The sequence below is a fragment of the Saimiri boliviensis genome, chromosome 16, assembly GCF_048565385.1.
Source record: "Saimiri boliviensis isolate mSaiBol1 chromosome 16, mSaiBol1.pri, whole genome shotgun sequence".
In the NCBI taxonomy this organism is placed as follows: Eukaryota; Metazoa; Chordata; class Mammalia; order Primates; family Cebidae; genus Saimiri; species Saimiri boliviensis.
In genome coordinates this window covers 3,948,040-3,965,456 of record NC_133464.1, presented here as the reverse complement: position 1 = coordinate 3,965,456, position 17,417 = coordinate 3,948,040, and the positions used below count along the sequence as shown (strand labels likewise).

At 41.8% G+C, this 17,417-nt stretch overlaps 1 protein-coding gene across 1 annotated transcript in view; it reads right to left on the bottom strand.

Moving 5' to 3' along the window:
* Positions 1-6,395: 6,395 nt before the first annotated feature.
* The window catches only part of COL4A1 (collagen type IV alpha 1 chain), a 151,016-nt gene continuing 139,994 nt past the window's right edge, over positions 6,396-17,417 (bottom strand). The window contains exons 49-52 of the mRNA XM_039473372.2: positions 16,506-16,683; positions 12,436-12,550; positions 9,664-9,836; positions 6,396-7,786 (exon numbers count right to left, since the gene is read on the bottom strand). Coding sequence (XP_039329306.1) covers positions 7,705-7,786; positions 9,664-9,836; positions 12,436-12,550; positions 16,506-16,683 — 548 coding nt within the window. The 3' untranslated portion in view covers positions 6,396-7,704. The remainder of the gene's footprint in view (positions 7,787-9,663; positions 9,837-12,435; positions 12,551-16,505; positions 16,684-17,417) is intronic.

The following is a 17,417-nucleotide window of genomic DNA, read 5'->3' as shown; positions in this document are numbered from 1 at the left end:
ATACTTAAAACCATCAAAACAGGTATTCTGTGTGCTTCTCAGTTGCTACTGCAGCTGGTGCCAGTCCCAGATAAAGTTGAGCAGACCACTCCAGCCTGTCCCTCCTGCTAAGCGCATGGAGCAGCCATTTGAGGACTCTGTCAGCGAACAGTAGCAGACATACCGGGTAAGAAAACCAGATTTAGATGTATCACGAAAGCAGGGGAATTTTACCCTATTTTTTCTCTGGTTCTCCTGCCGTTTAGCCCAGATATAGCTGCAGCCACAGAAATTACGTGCAGAGTAAATAAAGACCCGATTTTAGAAACAAGGGATCAACAAGAGGAGTATGAGGAGCTGGAAAACACTGGGGAGATCAGGAGGAGAATGGTATAAGGGACAGAGACCCCGTACAATTGTTTGTGAGCTCCTGGACTCATCTTTGATCCGTGCATGCGTAGAACTGACTCTGAACAGCTACCAAACTGAAAACCGCCCACACTGCCCACACCCAGGCAGTCCACTGGGGGGCACCCATGCAGGACAAAACGGAATAGTACCACAGAAGCAGTCACCCTACAGAAGGTGAATTGGAACTTGCAGTCTGGAACCTGACCCAGTCACTGGCCTGCAAAAACCCCCAAACACCAACATCTTCCATAGCAGAAAGACATACATCTACAGGCACAAAACTCAGGAATTCAGTCCACACACAGACATGTCATAATTAAATGTCGGAAAATTAAACAGAATGAGGAATCCTAAAAGTAGCCAGAGACAGCCCATGACTTAGAGGGCAACAGTGATTTGAATGACTCAGGGTTTCTTATCAGAAACTATATAGAGGCCGGAAGGAAAGAAAGTAAACAACAGATTTAAATTGTTGAAGAGAAGAAGTACTAGAATTCTATGTCCCGTGAAAACAATCCCCAGTGCAGGTGACATAAAGACATTTTTTCAAGTGAAGAAAAACTGAAAGAATACATATTATTCTAAAAGAATTGTTAAGGGAAGTTTTTTGGACATAAGAAAAATGATATAAAAAGACACTTTGAAATATCAAGTATAAAAGAAGTAAAATATAAATGGGAAATAGCTAGGTAAATATGAAAGACTTTTCTCCTCCTGAGCTTTGAAAATATACCAATGTAGGAAACAACACAAGTAAGCTAAAATAGCAAACTAGAAATGTATAAATAACAAAACGAGGCAGGAAAAGGGAAAATCAGCAGTAGATACAGAAAACCAATAATAAAAAGTGAGACTTAAATCCAATCACTTTAAACAAAAGCCCAGTCTAAACACATTAATTAAAGGCAAAGGTTGCCAGAATAGATTTGAAAAATATGACCCAACTATATGTTGTCAGCAAGAACCTCACTTCATATATAATAATATGGATAGGGCACAAATAAAAATATAGAGAAAACTTATCAAGCAAACAGCAATCAAAAGAAAGATGGAGTCACTGTATTAATATTAGAAAAAGTAGATTTTGAAGCAAAAAATAATTCTCAAATATAAAAAGGCAGATAGTATAATGGTAAAACACTTGACTCACCAGGAAGACAGAACAATACTAACTGTGTGCACACCCAATAATGGAACTTAAAAATAGAAAAAGCAAACTGTTCCAACTGAAAGAAGAAATTTAAAAATGTATAACAAACATTGGAAACCTCAACATTCATCTCTCAGTAAATGACAGAACTATAAACAGAAAATTACAGCGATATAAAAGAACTGAACAATACCATCAACCAAGTGGATCATAAATTCTATAAATCATACATTTATAGAACAACGTATCGATCACTAATAGACTACATATTCTTTTCAGTTGTACATAGAACATTCACCAAGAAAGAATAAAGGAAACCTTAACGAATGCACAATTATTGAAAGCATATGTAGTAGGTACTGTGATCGTAATGAAATTAAACCGGATACTGAAAACAGAAATATAACAGAAAATCTACAAACATTTGGAAACTAAGCAACATACTTCCAAATAAATCGTGGATCAAAGGAAGTATCAAGGAAGTTAAAATTTACTTTGAATTGAATGTAAATGAAAATACAACATAAAATTCATGGGATGCAGGTAAATCAGTGCCTAGAGGGAAACAAATATATAGCATCAAATGCCTACATTTAAAAAGAAAAAAGTCTCAAATCAATCATGTAAGCTTACGCCTTAAGGAACTAGAGAAGAAGAGCAAAATAAACACAAAATAAGAACACGGAAGGAAATAATAAAGATAAGAAAAACAATCAATGAAACTGAAAGGGGAAAAACAATAGGAAAAAATCAGTAAATCCAAAAGCTGTTTCTTCGAAAAGATCAATAATATTGACAAACTTCTAATGAATTTGACACAGAAAAAGCTGGAAGATGAAAATGTTCAATACCAAAAAGAAAAAATGAATGCTGCTACAGGCTTCACGGACATCGAGGTAAGGGAATAGCAGGAATAACTACACACACAAATCTGACGACTTAGTATGAACCAGTCCTTGCAAGAAAAAGTTATCTAACTCATCCAAGATGGAATAAATATCCCAAATAGTCCTATAACTATTTGTAAATTAAATTTATGATTGAAAACCTACTAAGAAAGGAAATTTGCAGGCCCAAGTGGTTTTATTGACAAATTCCAATAAACATCTAAAAAATGATAACAATAACAAATCTACATAATGTCGTCCAGAAAGCAGAAGAGATGGGAACATTTCCCAGCTCATTTTTTTTTTTTTTTGCAAATGGCATCATTTGATAGAAAAGCCAAAGATAATATAAGAAAATAAAGTTAAAAGCAATTTTCTTCACTGACACAGACACAAGAAACCCCAGTAAAGTACTAGCAAATCAAATGCTCAATATGTAAAAAGAATAATATACCACGACTAAGTGGGCGTTATCCCAGAAATATAAAGCTGGTCTGATCTTTTATTATCAATCACTTTCATCCACTGTATTAACAATCTGAAGAAGAAAGCCCATATAATCACATCAATTGATGCAGAAAAGGCATTTGACAACATTTAATATCCACTCATGATACTTAAAGGAATAAAAGCATCTGTTGTTGTTTTTTGAACCCTATCGTTAACATCATATTTAATGATGAAAGACTAAATGATTTTTTCTTAAGATCAAGAACAAGGGGAAAATGCCCATATTTACCGCTCCTGACATTGTAGTAAAAATTCTGGAAAGTTCAAAAGAAAAGAGAAAAGAAAAAGAAAAACTGTGTGTGTGTGTGTGTGTGTGTGTGTGTGCACGCGCATGTGCACGTTGTGTGTGAAATAAGAAAAGGAAGAAATAGACACAGGAAAACACAGGAGTAAATATCCGTGACCTTGGATCTGGCAATGGATTCTTAGATATAACATTAAAGGCATGAGCAACTGATGAAAATAGATAAGTTTCACTTCAACAAAATGACAAAATGAAAATGTTTGTGTACTGAAGTACATATTAAGAAAGTAAAAAGACAATCTTCATAATAGGAAAATATATTTGCAAATTATATATCTGATAAGGGTCTATTATTCAGAATATATGAAGAATGCTTACAACTAAAAGACAAAAAGATGGGTCAGGCATGGTGGCGCACGACTGTAATCCCAGAACTTTGGGAGGCCTAAGCAGGAGGGTCACTTGAGGGCAAAGGTTTGAGGCCACCCCTGGCAAAATAGTGAGACCCCATCTCTACAAAAAAAAAAAAAAAAAAAAAAATAGAGAAATTAGCTGTTTGGTGGCGTATACCTGTAGTCCTAGCTGCTCAGGAGGTTGAGGTGGGAGGGTCACCTGAACCTGGGAGGTTGAGGCTGCAGTGAGCCATGATTGTGCCACTGGACTCCAGCCTGGGTGAAAGAGTGAGACCCTGTCCAAACATAAATAAATAAATAAAAGACAAGCAACCTAATTTAAAATGGAAAACAAATTGAATAGACCTTTCAAATGTCCACCCAATGTATAAAAAGTCAAGAGGCACATTGAAAAGATGAAAAGCATCATGAAAGTGCAAGTCAAAACCACAGCCCCTTTATACCCACTGAGATGGTGATAATCAAAAATTGGAAAATCGTAAGTGTGGGAAAGGACTTGTAACCAGAATGTGCAAATAAGTTTCAGAATGCAGCAGTATGACAGCAAGCAGTCCAATTGAAAACCTGAGCAAAGGAGCCAGGTGTGGTGGCTCGCACCTATAATCCCAGCACTTTGGGAGGCCGAGTTGGGCAGATCACTTGAGTCTAGAAGTTTGAGGCCAGCCTAGACAACATGGTGAAACCCAGTCTCTAAAATATACAAAAAAAAAATTGCTGTGTGCATTGGCACACGCCTGTAGTTCAAGCTACTCAGGAGGCTGAGGTGGGAGGATCACTTGAGCCCAGGAGGTGGAGGTTACAGTGAGCCGAGGTTGTGCCACTGCACTACAGCCCGGGCAACAGAGTAAGACCCCATCCAAAAAAAAAAAAAAAAAAAAACACTGAGGATTGAGCAAAGGATTAATAGATATTTCAAAATAAAAAGGATATACAGACAGGTAAAAAATGTTCAACATCTTTAACCAATAGAGAAATACAAATGAATCATAATTAATGCCACTATATACTTGTGAGGAGACCACAGGAAAAAAAAGAAAAGAAAAGAAAATCTGGCAATGCCAAATGCTGGAGGGGATGTGAAGTCACTGGAGACTGCATTGGTTGCTGCTGGAAAGGTAGCATGGTGCAGCCATGCTGGAAGATGGTTTGGCAGCTCCTTAGAACGTTAAACACACCCTCCCCGATGGCATAGCTCTCTTAACAGTACTGCACATTTACCCAAAAGTAATGAAGACTTCCCTTCACATGCAAACCTGAATGTGAATGTCTGTTTCTATTTATAAACACCAAAACCCAGAAACAACCCAAATATCCTTCAACAGGTGAACAGATAAGGGAAGTGTGGTATGTCTACAAAATGCCATCTGACTCGGCAATAAAAAGGAATAAATTATTGATCCACATAATGACTTGGAGGAATGTCCAATACATTATGCTGAGTGAAAGAAGACAGTTTCAAAAGTCTATTGTTCCAGTCTTGAATAGACAATCTATGATGGGGGAGACTTCCGCGGATGACGGCCAGGTTAGGGTGCATGAGAGTGTTATACATAGCCCGGGGCTGAAGGAGGATTTAGGTGGTGAAACTGTTCTGTGTGCTGATTTGGTTGTGGCTACGTGAACCTATTTATATGTTCAACATTCAGAGAACTGTACATCAAAATAAGTCAGTTTTATTGTAAGTTAATTTAAAAACATAAAAGCTGCTTTCAGAATAACACGTATAAGATTCATGGGATTTGAATGTTGGGATCCACAAGGTCGTATCTTCTTTGTACTTCCCTAGGGATACTGAATTGTATATAACAAACATGATAAATGAACTTGATACAAATTTATGTATGTATACATATTTTGAATACAAAATTTTGGATACAAGTTTGTTTGTTTATGTTATATACTACATATATACACATATAAATATATATAAATTTTGTATACAAAATATATATACATATACAAAATGCTCTAAAGTGGCTCTTAATACCGCTCAGTCACTTCAGTAGAAACTAAGCCTAAGGATTTTAATTTTCTTCTCTGCTGTTCTACATGCTAAGGAGAGTAAAAGAACCGTTTTCATTGGTTTTGTCAAAGGCGGGGACAAGGTGACGACCGAGTCCCTGCCGCGTGGGCTGCCTGGAGCACCGTGCTGTGTCATCCGCGGTCCTTCTGTCTTCACAACAGCTCTGGCGGGTGACTTAACTGAGAACATCACCATATTGAGAGCTTTTCCCTGAGTATTCCGTAACACTGATTCTCCAGGGACTGTAATCTGATCCAGTTCAAACTGAAGCTTAAGTCATTAGGGAAAAGAAATCTGCCATCTATTTTTTTTTCTACATCAAGTAATACTTGATATCCAGCCCTCTGCTCCACCCCTACCTACTGTATAACTAAAATCTCAGTTCCAAGCCCCCAGTGGATTCACCCTTAATGGCTATGTATGTGCGCTATTCATCTCTGCTTATCTTGCATTTAACCCACGCCTGGGAAGTGGCATTTGTACAATGAATGAATGGTGGATGGAGAGATGGATGGCAGTTGTCTGGGGGGACAGATGGAAGGATGCAAGGGAGGGAATGAGGAGGTGGCAAAAGAGGAAGAGAGAGAGAACACCGGTATTTTTTTTCCTTGTTGTAACCACCGTAACTCACCCCCAGTCTGTGACTCTCATTTGGAAGAAGTGCAAAATAAAAATGATCTAAAGTATGCAAAGCTTACAAATTTATTAGCAGCTGGTGCAGTTAAGTTTCTTTTAATGCTTCTGTGGCAATACTAGCAACAAATTAATAAAAGCTTAATTTTTAGACAAATAGTTTTATTACAAATTTGAATTCTTAAGAAATACACATTTAAAGAAATTACATAAAAGGCCTTAGTAGTCTTAAAAACGTTTTTGGAGACTTTTAGTGAAATGTCATTTCAGGACTAGTGGTCCGAATCTGCCCTCCTGCGGTCCGTCCGATGCCCTGCTGAGGTCTGTGAACACAGCTCATGAGAAACCACGGAAATGGCCTGAATGTGCTACGTGTAAAAATACTGATACTGTGATTCAACAGAGCTGGTTTTCAAGCCAGGATGCAGAAGGAGGAATACCAATGAAATGACGGCCTTTAAGGTTGTTGCTTTTGAAGTCAAGTCATTCAGTTTGTGATTAGTGTTTAAAACCCTGAAAATATTTAATACAGAATAAAAACAATAAGCTCAAAGTACATGTTTCACTATAATAGACACCATATTCCTGAACCCGGGTTTGGTTTTGGCAATACATCATTTTTGGTTTAGAAGTGAACAATGGAAACAGATGTTTCACATTCAATATCCTAGTCTTTAAAAACTATGTTAAAGGACAGCACAGTCTTTCAAAGGAAGAAAACTACGTAAGCTTTATTTTAACAGTGGAAGTTAAACTAAACCTTGATCTGCCTAATTGTTGACATCTATATAAATTACTAATATATATATATATATATATATTTAATTTTCGACTATTTTTGGACCATCTTTATTCCACAGGAAAGTTGTGATTTCTGCAAAAGCAGCTGCATAGTACCACACATAGCAGAAAGACAGAAATTTATATTTAGGGGTTGGAAAACATGGCTACTGAGTCTGTAATTCCATTTGGAGATTCAAAAAACCATTTTTACATTGCTATTATTTGTACAGACCAAGGGATCTCAATTTTGAAACAGCTAGACAGTGATATAAACAAACATTTATCTCTGGGGGTAGAAAATTAATTATAATACAAGAATGAAAATGGGCAAACAGTATGGAAGGCAGCCACACCTCCTAGCACCCTTTGGTTTTCTGATGGAGTTCTCACTTCACACATCAGTGCATTGGATTGCAGAACAGATTGATATTTTATTTCATCAAAAGTGCCATTTGGTATGCCACTATTGAAAGCTTATCGCTGTCTTTTTCTCCTTCAGCAAGTAGAGGTCAATGAAGCAGAGTGTGTTAGTTATGCAAATTCCTATAAGGCACTTTGCGGTTTTCATATTGGACAGTGAGGTACACAGGATATATTTCTAGGATTTGTTGCTGTTAACAAAAAGAAGAAGAAGTAGCACCATGTTGTGACATTAGCTGAGTCAGGCTTCATTATGTTCTTCGCATACAGACTTGGCAACGGCTGACGTGCGTGCGCAGCTCCCCTGCCTTCAAGGTGGACGGCGTAGGCTTCCTGCAATACAACACAGAGACAGAGCACTGGCCATCAGCTCACGGAGCATCAGAAACACGGCATGCCTGCCCTGCTCAAGAATCTCAAAGGGATCAGCCCAGCCCCCTGCATCAGGTCCCAACCTGGTACCGCCCAGTGACTGCTGTCCACCTTACCGTGAGCAGAGATGTGCTGGGCGCAGCGCAGGTGTGGCCTCAGGCACACAGAGCCCTGCGCGGGACCGGCTGCACACCCAGGCCCTGACACCTGCCCAGTGCACACTTCAGCCCCGCAGGGTACAGCTGAAGCCCGCCACAACCTTCTGACTCCGAAGCCCTGGACATTCCCCTCTCGCCACCCTGCCTCCTCCTACTACAATCTCACTTTTTGTCTTTTCTCCTCCACTAGATCATAAACATCTCCAGGGTAAGAAGAAGATACTATTCTCTGCAACACTTTGCACACATAGTAAGTGTTCATTAAATATTTGGGGAATGATGTGATGAGTAATAAATCTGGGGTAATTCCCAAGACCTCGAAATACTTTGATAACTCTTGAAGGATTTCTATGCAGATGGTCTGCTTTGAGGCCCCAAAGAGGTAAAGACATTTAATGTCCCAGATGTTTCCCAAGCTTAGAAACTCTACATTATTTTGATTATTGAAAAGGTAGAATCTAAACCAAAATTGGTACTGAGAAAATTCTATTAAAATTAAAATAGTCATTCATGAGAGTGCCTCGTCCTAAGATTGAGGCTGCTTACTTCAGCAACTTTTGATGGAAATTCTAGTGCCCTCAAATTTATTATTTAAATTAATGGGATCTTGCCTAATTTTGAGAAAACATTTTAGTTTATTGTATCAGGCTGCTGGTTCAAAAAAAAAAAAAAAAATCCCATCATTACCTATCAACCCTAGAAGAGGACGTGCCAGGAGCTGGAGGGTGAACAAACTGCGCTCATTTTGGTGAATGGTTAAACTCTAGCTGCAGCATTGATGTCAAGTTTCCAGCTCCCTGAAAGCCTCTAATGAACCACCAGTTAGGCACATGGCACTTTTTGGATGAGTTACAAGAGGAGTGAGCATGTTATTCTGCCTCTTAGGATCTAAGTTGGAACGAGACAGGATCATAGCAGAGTTCCATATAATTCTCTCCAAAAAGGTGAAGACGGAAAGGCTTATCTCCAGGGGTGAGAAGCACTTGTTTTGGAAATGAACAGTGAGCGACTGTGCCAGCTCTGCCAGCCTCCAGCGTTGGCTCTGGGGGCAGCTGCAGCTGGTGCTAGGATAGAGGGTTCATTACGCGCTCCTGGCCTTCAGAGGCCGGCCCGGCTCCCAGTCAACTCCGGCAAGGTTAGCAGCCACTTGGGACAGTCTTTAAAGGTGAGATTTTGGAAATGAAAAAGAAAGGAAGGGTCTTCCCTCTCCATTTCAGCTGAATTTGTGCTGAAGTTAATTTTTATTTGCACAGGTCTAAAAAAATAACTTATGAAGTCACTTAGAACTTACACAAAGTACACAATACATTCAGGGTTATAAATGGGAAGAAAATGAGGGCTGCTCACTTCTTCCCAGGATTATTCAAGACACTGTATTTAAAACATGCTCTGTTTGGAGATTTCAGTTGCTTTAATTACATTTTAGTACATTCACCTAGAAAAAAAGGGGAAATGACCTTTGTCTTTCACGGTTCTTCAGCAAATGAAAAAATTAAACTTATGACCCAGGGTCTGCCTTTGAAAATCGTCCTGGTTATCTGCCCATGTCGAGCAGCATCAAATATTCATTACTAACCACCTATGAGACTTTGCATTGGAAGCTGTTACGGATCACAGATGATTAAAAAATAAAGCCACCAAGGGGCCAGCACCCTGCAAAAGAGCAGCGCTCCCACTTACTTGAACATCTCGCTTCTCTCTATGGTGGCGAGCCAAAAGCTGTAAGCGTTTGCGTAGTAATTACAGGTCCCACGGCCGTGACACTCGATGAATGGCGCACTTCTAAACTCCTCCAGACAGGAGCCAGGGGATGCCAGGGCCTGGCCAGAGCCTTCTGCACCTGCGCTGGTGTGCTGCGGAACAGATGCCAGCCATGAGTCAGACATTCTCTCCCCAAACACCCAGAGAGAGATCGATCCTTCCCAGGAAGGCGCCAGGGTGTTCCCTCTGGAAAGCCACATACTGTAGCCTCGTGTGATCACCACAGGACACACTGTGCCCAAATGCTCACGCTGGCCAGCAAGTCTGTCCCTACATGGCTGGGGCCCCGTAGCGCTCAACAGGGCACCAGAGATCGTCCAACAGCTGCTCCCCAAATAGGTGACCAGCCCAGCTTTATTAGAGTTTAAATGTGCTCGCTGTGTATTAGTTTTGAAACACTCCAACCCATTCTAACGTGGAGCACGAGGCAATAGCCAAAATGTGCAAATAATGCTGTAACCAACTGCTGTGGAATCAGACTTCATAAAGGCATTCCTGCATTTGCTGTATTAGATGCTGTTTGTCTTGTAATAAGGTAAACAATAATCATCAATATTTTTTCTTTAAAAAGAAAAAGCGAAAACAGCTACTATTGTAACTGCATCAAATTGCATTTTGGTCTCTCAGGTTCAAGTAGGACCTACCTGGACCCAGAAACCAAGACCTTAAAATGAACGACATACAACCTTGACTAAGACATTACAATGGATCCCCGTGACTATTATTTCAGATATGAGAAATGGGAACTCAAGAATTTTGGAGACAAAAGGGACTCTTGAGGACAAGACTAAGACCACTGATTCCCAGAGGAGGACATTCTGAGATCTGACCAGGATCATACAGCTTCAAGGTGGAGCAGAGGCAAGGACAGGGGCCTCCAGACCTCCAGACCAGAGCCATCATCCTGAGAACTCAGAGGAGGTGCTGGAAGACACTGTTCATAGAACCTCCTTATTGTTGTTTGCTCCTGATGTAGAGAAATTATGGGCAATCACTGTTTCAGGTCTGTGTGGCACCTGGACAAGGGTTGGTGGTAGCAATGGCTTTCCTGTGGCTCCTCAGTACAACTGTGGGCTTTCTCTGACATACACAGAGTCCACTCAGAATTTCTCATGATTATGGAGTGACAAACCCAATCTCCCTTTTAATGGAAATGGCATGCTTATATCATTGTTAGTGTCCTGATTTCTCTATAAAGCGTTTTCAACCTTTTTGGCTCTCTCGATAAAGTAGCCACAATGCAGCACTTGGAATTATGGGAACAGCCTGTTAGTCTGGTGATGGCGCTGCAGCAGGAAGAGTCTAACTGCAGCACAATCAACCCCGCCAATCACACAATCAAATTGTATCCATGCACAAACACTTTAAAAACTGCTTTCCTGCCAACTTTTTCTACACTTGGAAAAAATGTGTAGAAAAGCAGAAGAAAAGTCCAGTAGAAGGGAAATCGCCATGATGCCCCATTGTGATGGCAGGTGCCTCGCACACAGCAGAGACCCTCACACGGCTGGGCACATGGCAGGCTCTGCGCCATCCATGGGTGACCCTGTTATCTGCACTCAGTGTCCTCACTCAAACGTTTAAAAAATGGGTTTCCTGTTTTTTCTACAATTGGAATAATTTACAGAAGAAAATAGCTATGAATCCCTGTTCCCTGTCAATCAGATAATAAATAACGTTCATCTGCGGGTCAAATGTACAACTTACCCATGCCTGACAGTGTGAAGATGGAACTAGGACGTCCAATGAGAATGCAGATGTGTGTGCAGGGTGTTTACTGGGAATTGGCAAATTCCAGGAGGACCCTGATCTTACCACCTCAGGACTTGTATATATTTAATCAATACTGTCAACTGAGGTGACAGAATAAAATAAGCTACAATGAACATATCAGTCAGGGCCTTCTTTTCTGTTTCAGTTGGCTTTTGTGGGGAAGGGAAGCCCTGGGGATAGGAGAGCAGTCCTTGCCCCGTGGGAAGCGTCTCAGGCGGCACCAGCCCAAGAGGGCCACAGCCAGTCCTCGGGTGTTCTCTCCCTAACTCAAGCTTTTGCTTTCAAGCTCGTGCATGTTGTAGCAGAATGTGTACTCCCCACATGCAGGCTCTCTTCCTCCTTTCCATGAAAGAGGCCTCCACTCCACGTAGAGAAGCTGCTCATATAGAGAACTGGTCACATGGAGAAGCTGCTCATAGAGAGAAGCTGGTCAGAGAGAGAGGCTGGTCAGGTAGAGAAACACATGCAGAAGCTGGTCATATAGAGAAACTAGTCTGATAATATGGAGAAGCTGGTCATATAGAGAAGCTGCTCAAATGGAGAGGCTGCTGACATAGAGAAGCTGGTCATATGGAGAAGCTGGTTGCTTAGAGAAGCTGTTCACATTGCCAGAGCTGAAACAGAGCTGCAGAGCACCTGAGCGGAGCACCCCTGGGCCTGCATGTCCAGGAAGATGCTCGTCCCACCCTTGGCCGTGAGCAGAGGAGGGTTCTGGCTGGTGCCAGAGACCCCTCCTGTCGCCAGGCAGAGCAGGCCAGGCTTCTGGACATGCTTTAGAAGGGGACGGTCAGAGGAGGAAGGAGGGGCTTTAGCAGCGAGATGCAGACAACTCCGAGGCGTGGAGGCATCAGACAGAGGCAGCTGTGGGGCGTGAGTGGGGCTCCTCCAGAGAAACACGGCATCTCCCCAGACACTTACCATCACAAAAGAGTAGCCGATCCACAGCGAGGACCACCCGCTGGGGCACGGAGGGATCTGAATGGTCTGACTGTGCACGGCCATCACCATGGCGGGCGCCTCACACACAGCACACCTGGAAGTGGAGCAGAGACACTCAGCACCGTGGGAGCGCGGGGCAGAGGCCGCCCTCCATGCACGACAGTCGTTACCTACAATCAGCGTCCTCACCCGGTCTTTCCGCTCCAACTACACAGGAAGTCGAAAACCTCGTGCCCATTGCTTAGACTCTGAGGTTTAACCTCCGCATTGGTTTTATAAGCCCGTCTCAGGATTAAAACATTCAATTCAAAAATAGGGCAGGACTCAGGACTGCAGTCCCGGCTACTCGGGAGGCTGAGGCAGGAGGACTGCCTGAGGCCAGGGGTCCGAGGCTGCAGGGAGCTATGCTCAGCCTGCCTGTGTAACACTGCTCTCCAGCCTGGGCAACATAGCGAGACCTGCTTCTAAAAAATTGTTTAAAAAATAGATCCAACATGCGTTATTTAACCATCTGTCTTGTAGAAGGGAAAAATATGAAGGCCAAGCTCTAACAGTGGCTCTCCTGGAGGGGCTGGGGTTACAGGCGACTTTTCTTCTTTGTGCGTTTGAGTCTTTTCTAATCTTTTCGACAATGAGTGTGTATTTCCACAAGCATAATGAATGCTTCAGAAAAAAGGCTGGTGAAATCCAAGAGCTACTCCTTCTGGAATGCAACAGTTTGATGCCATGAATAATCTTTAGTATAAGAAATGCACTTAGTGAGTTGAGGAAGACAAATAATCCATGCCTTAATGAACTTGAGACAAGAATGTCCACATGGGCCTCTTGAGGGAAACTTATTTTCGGGTCTGCCCCCTTGGCTCAGGGGCTCAAGGTCCGAGGCCGTCAGCATCCACTGCAGCTGAAGTGACCCCCAGAGGACCCACCCAAGGTCAGGATGCCTCCCAAGCCAGGCTGGCTCAGCTCAGCCTTGGGACTGCACCAGAAATAAATTAAAGCAGCACAGTGTCCTGACTAAGACCCTCTCAATGATGGGAACCCTTGATGGTTGGGATAATGCTTTGTTTAAAAAAATAATTAAACACCAACAGTGAATAATTACATTTGAGTCACAAAATGAACAGAGTGTTAACAATGCTGATAAATGACTATAAATGGTGTTAATAATTACACCTAGTTACACTGGGACATTTGCATGAAAGTGGATCAGAAGGGGGAGTCGGACTGAATGAGTCATTTGATTTCCCATGGACGTGTGTGTGTGTATGTGTGTGTGTGTGTGTGTGTGGTGTGCAATTTTCTATTTTATTCACCCAAATGCAGACAAATTAAAAGGTTCAGTTAAACAACAGTGACTGAAATTGGCCTTATACATCTGCCGCCATCTGTTTGCTAGACAGGAGACCTAGAAATACAGCCTGGAGGGAAGAGCTTTGTCTCTGGGCTGATGGATTCAAGGGGCTATAGAGAGGGTGGTCTTGCCCCACTGCAGGCATAAGGAGCTGTATGGTTCCTGAAAATTCACATGGCCAAACTCTCCATATTGCATATGAAGAAACTAGCCAGGGTTAGCTGTGTCCAAGACAGAATTAAAACACGGCTCGCCTTGCTCGCAATCCAGAGTCTTTTTGTCAGAGCAATTAGCAATCAGTAGTTACCTCGTGAGTCTTGTCTGCAGAGAGCGAGAAAGTACTTAGAATATTGTGTCCTACTATCAGGATGAAAGCAGTAAAATTGCCACCTTTTCTGCTTGAAATGAAGGATTTTATGATATTTGCTATTTCTAAAATTAAGCTTTAGGGTCTCTCAAAAGAGAAGTCCTGGGAAGGAACCTGTAAGTTCTGAGAACTGGGAAACCACTAAGTTAAGTAACCACGGAAACCTGCCTGCTCAGAGTCAGGGAGGAAGGGGCAGCTGCTCTACAAGAGGGAGGCAGAGGAAGAGCTGATGCAAGGGCAGCACCTTCAAGGCTGCGCCTGGGAAGGTCTCTTTAGCTGAGCTTCAATGTGTCAACTAACAAAGATGTAAAGATCTGGAAATGTAAAGTTCTGGGACATTTCAGGACTTTCTGGTCCAATTACATATTAAGTGGAAAATGTTATGCCTATTGCTTAGACTCTGAGGTGTAGCCCATCTCCAATGGTTTTGTAAGTCTGTCTCAGGATTAAAACAGTCAGAAATCTTAGACTCTTGTTGGTGCCCACAGACCAGGGGTATGTTACTAAAAGCAACCAGAGAGAGAGTGCGTCACAGAGAAATGCTGGTCTCAGACACACAGCTTCACTAGACCTGTTTCTGGAACACCACCAACGCCTGCTAGAGCTCCTGTGTCTTCGAATGAATCAAGGTCAAATGTCAAGAATGTCAAGAAGGGAAATAGGAGACATAGAAATGAATGGTCATTTTCTACCTGTTGTGTAACGGAAGCGAAAAAAAGAAACCACAGAAGTTGTCACTTTTCCCTCTAGTTCGCAGGCAGGGTTCCAAGCAAGAAAAGTCTCACAACAGTCACTACTTGGCAGCCACGGGCACAGATGAAGTATTGCCTGTGTTCTGAAAAGTGTCATTCTGGAGGTGTAATGAATGATATTCTCCATTTTAAGACCTATAAGATAAGTTTTCTTATAGCTCAAAAAAATCAAAGAAAACTGTCGGTAGAGATTTTCATGTAAGGGGATCAAAGAGCTAAGATTTTCCCACATAGAAGGTGCCTTCCAGCCCTTCTGATCCACGGTCCCACATGGCACAGATCTTTCACTAAATTGTGATCTGCCAGGACCTGCCTGGTACACAACTCCGGTCATCCTCCCAACAGAGCATGTTCATCTAGTGATAGGAGCCGGGCGAGAGGCACAGGCCATGGCAGCGGTCAGCAGGGTTTCCAGGAGTCACTCCAAGCACTAGCTTCCCTATTCCCTTTTCTCTTGAAAAGCGCTCAGCTAGGGCACTTCTTAGCTGCTACGACTACATCTTTCTTCATATTCAAAGACTGCTGGTTTCTTTGAAGGGAGCATAAAAAACTTTTTATCCTTTTTATCATTTATTATCTTAATATGTAAAAAGTAAAATTACAGAATAGCTTCTCAGTCAAATGAATTTGTTCACTGGTCACTTTACTACTATTTTGAGTATTCCTAAGCAATAAACATTTTTTTCTTTTGAGATAGTTTCGCTCTTGTTGCCCAGGCTGGAGTGCAGTGGTTCTGGAGACGGATGCTTGTGATGGTTAAACAACGATGGGAATATAGTTAAGGCCATGGAACTGTACACTTTAAAATGATTACGATGGTAAATTTTATGTTATGTGTCTTTTACCAAAATTAAAAATAATTTTTAAAAAATTCATAAGGGCAGGAATGATTCCCAAAACATTGTCTTAAAAGGCTCCTTGAGGAAGTTACTATTTTTTAAAAAGGAAAGATTGAGAAACACTGTTCTAAGACTTGCTGATGAATCAAGTGACATCACTTTGCTCATAGGAAGAAAGGTAACCACCACAGTGAGTCAGGGGCAAGCTCAGCATGATCTCACCATGGTTCTGCAGCATAATTTTAGAAGAGAATAACTGACTTTTTTCTTTCTTTTTGAGACAGGGTCTCATTCTGTTGCTCAGGCTTGAGTGCAGTGGCATGATCTCGGCTCACTTCAGCCTCAACATCCCAAGCTTAAGTGATCCTCCCACCTCAGCCTCCCTTGTAGCTGGAACCACAGGCTTGCACCAACACATCCAGCTAATTTTTGTATTTTTTGTAGAGGTGAAGTCTTGTCATGTTACCCAAGCTAGTCTTGAACTCCTGGACTCAAACAATCCTCCTGCCTCAGCCTCCCAAAGTACTGGAATTACAGACATGAGCCACTGTGCCCAGCCAATGAACTTTTACTTTTCCATTTTTATGGCTGACTTCTATTACAAAACTTGGATATCACAAATAATAAACTAAATGGAAATGTATTGAATGTTTTGGAGAAAAATGGAAAAAATGTGCTTGCCCAGCCGAGAGACTTTTCTTCTTCAATTATGCATTTGTCCTTATACATGCTCGACTCACCTACTAATAAACGGTCTTATGTTGTCCCCCGTGATGGGTGCCATTGACATGGGCATGGGCTCAGGAGTGGACAGCCAGTACGAGTAGTCGTTCCGTGACGCGAAGTTGCACACGTTGTTGATGTTGCAGAACAGGAAGGGCATGGTGCTGAACTTGCGCAGACAGCTGCCGGCCGTGCCTAGACAAGGGAGAAGACCAGGTCAGGTGTCTTCTTCGTAATTCACAACCCATCTCTACGTAAAGTGGATTTCAGCGGGACAACAAGCAAAAACGTATTGTCAACATGATCACTGAAATGGAAATGTATAAAGAATTACCTAGGACATTTTTGATGAAAGGAAGCAAAACCAGTTAACCAGCACAAAGGAACCTTTTCCTAAAACAGAATTCTAGAGGGAACTTAACTATGCAATGGACAGTAACAAACTGGGCGATGTCTTTAACAAGAGACTTGCAGAAAATGCAGAGATAGCAGCTTGCTGATTCTAACCTTGATAAACATTAAAGGTACAGAAAATTAAAACAGTTTGGTGGAGGATATCTGGGGCAGACGAAGATAATGAGGACAGATCTGTGGCTTCCTGATGATATAAACGAGAGGAGCAGAGCTCAGCATCTGTGGAGAATTTCCGACAGAATAATGTAGACTTTTTTTTTAACAAAGAGCAATTGTTAAGCGGCATCAATGCAAACTGCTAAGTGCACTCCAGGAATCCTGATCCTACTTGATAATCTGAAGATGAGATCTACAGTTTTATTAAAGATTTTCGAACGTTCCGCCTTTATATTTCTTGGCCATTAGTAATACAGCAGCTGTTGAATTGATATTTGTAATCGGAGGCAAATGGGGCCAGGCTGCTTTTTCACTCACGGCTGCCTAACCACAGCAGCAGAGGCGAGTCCAGCCCTGTG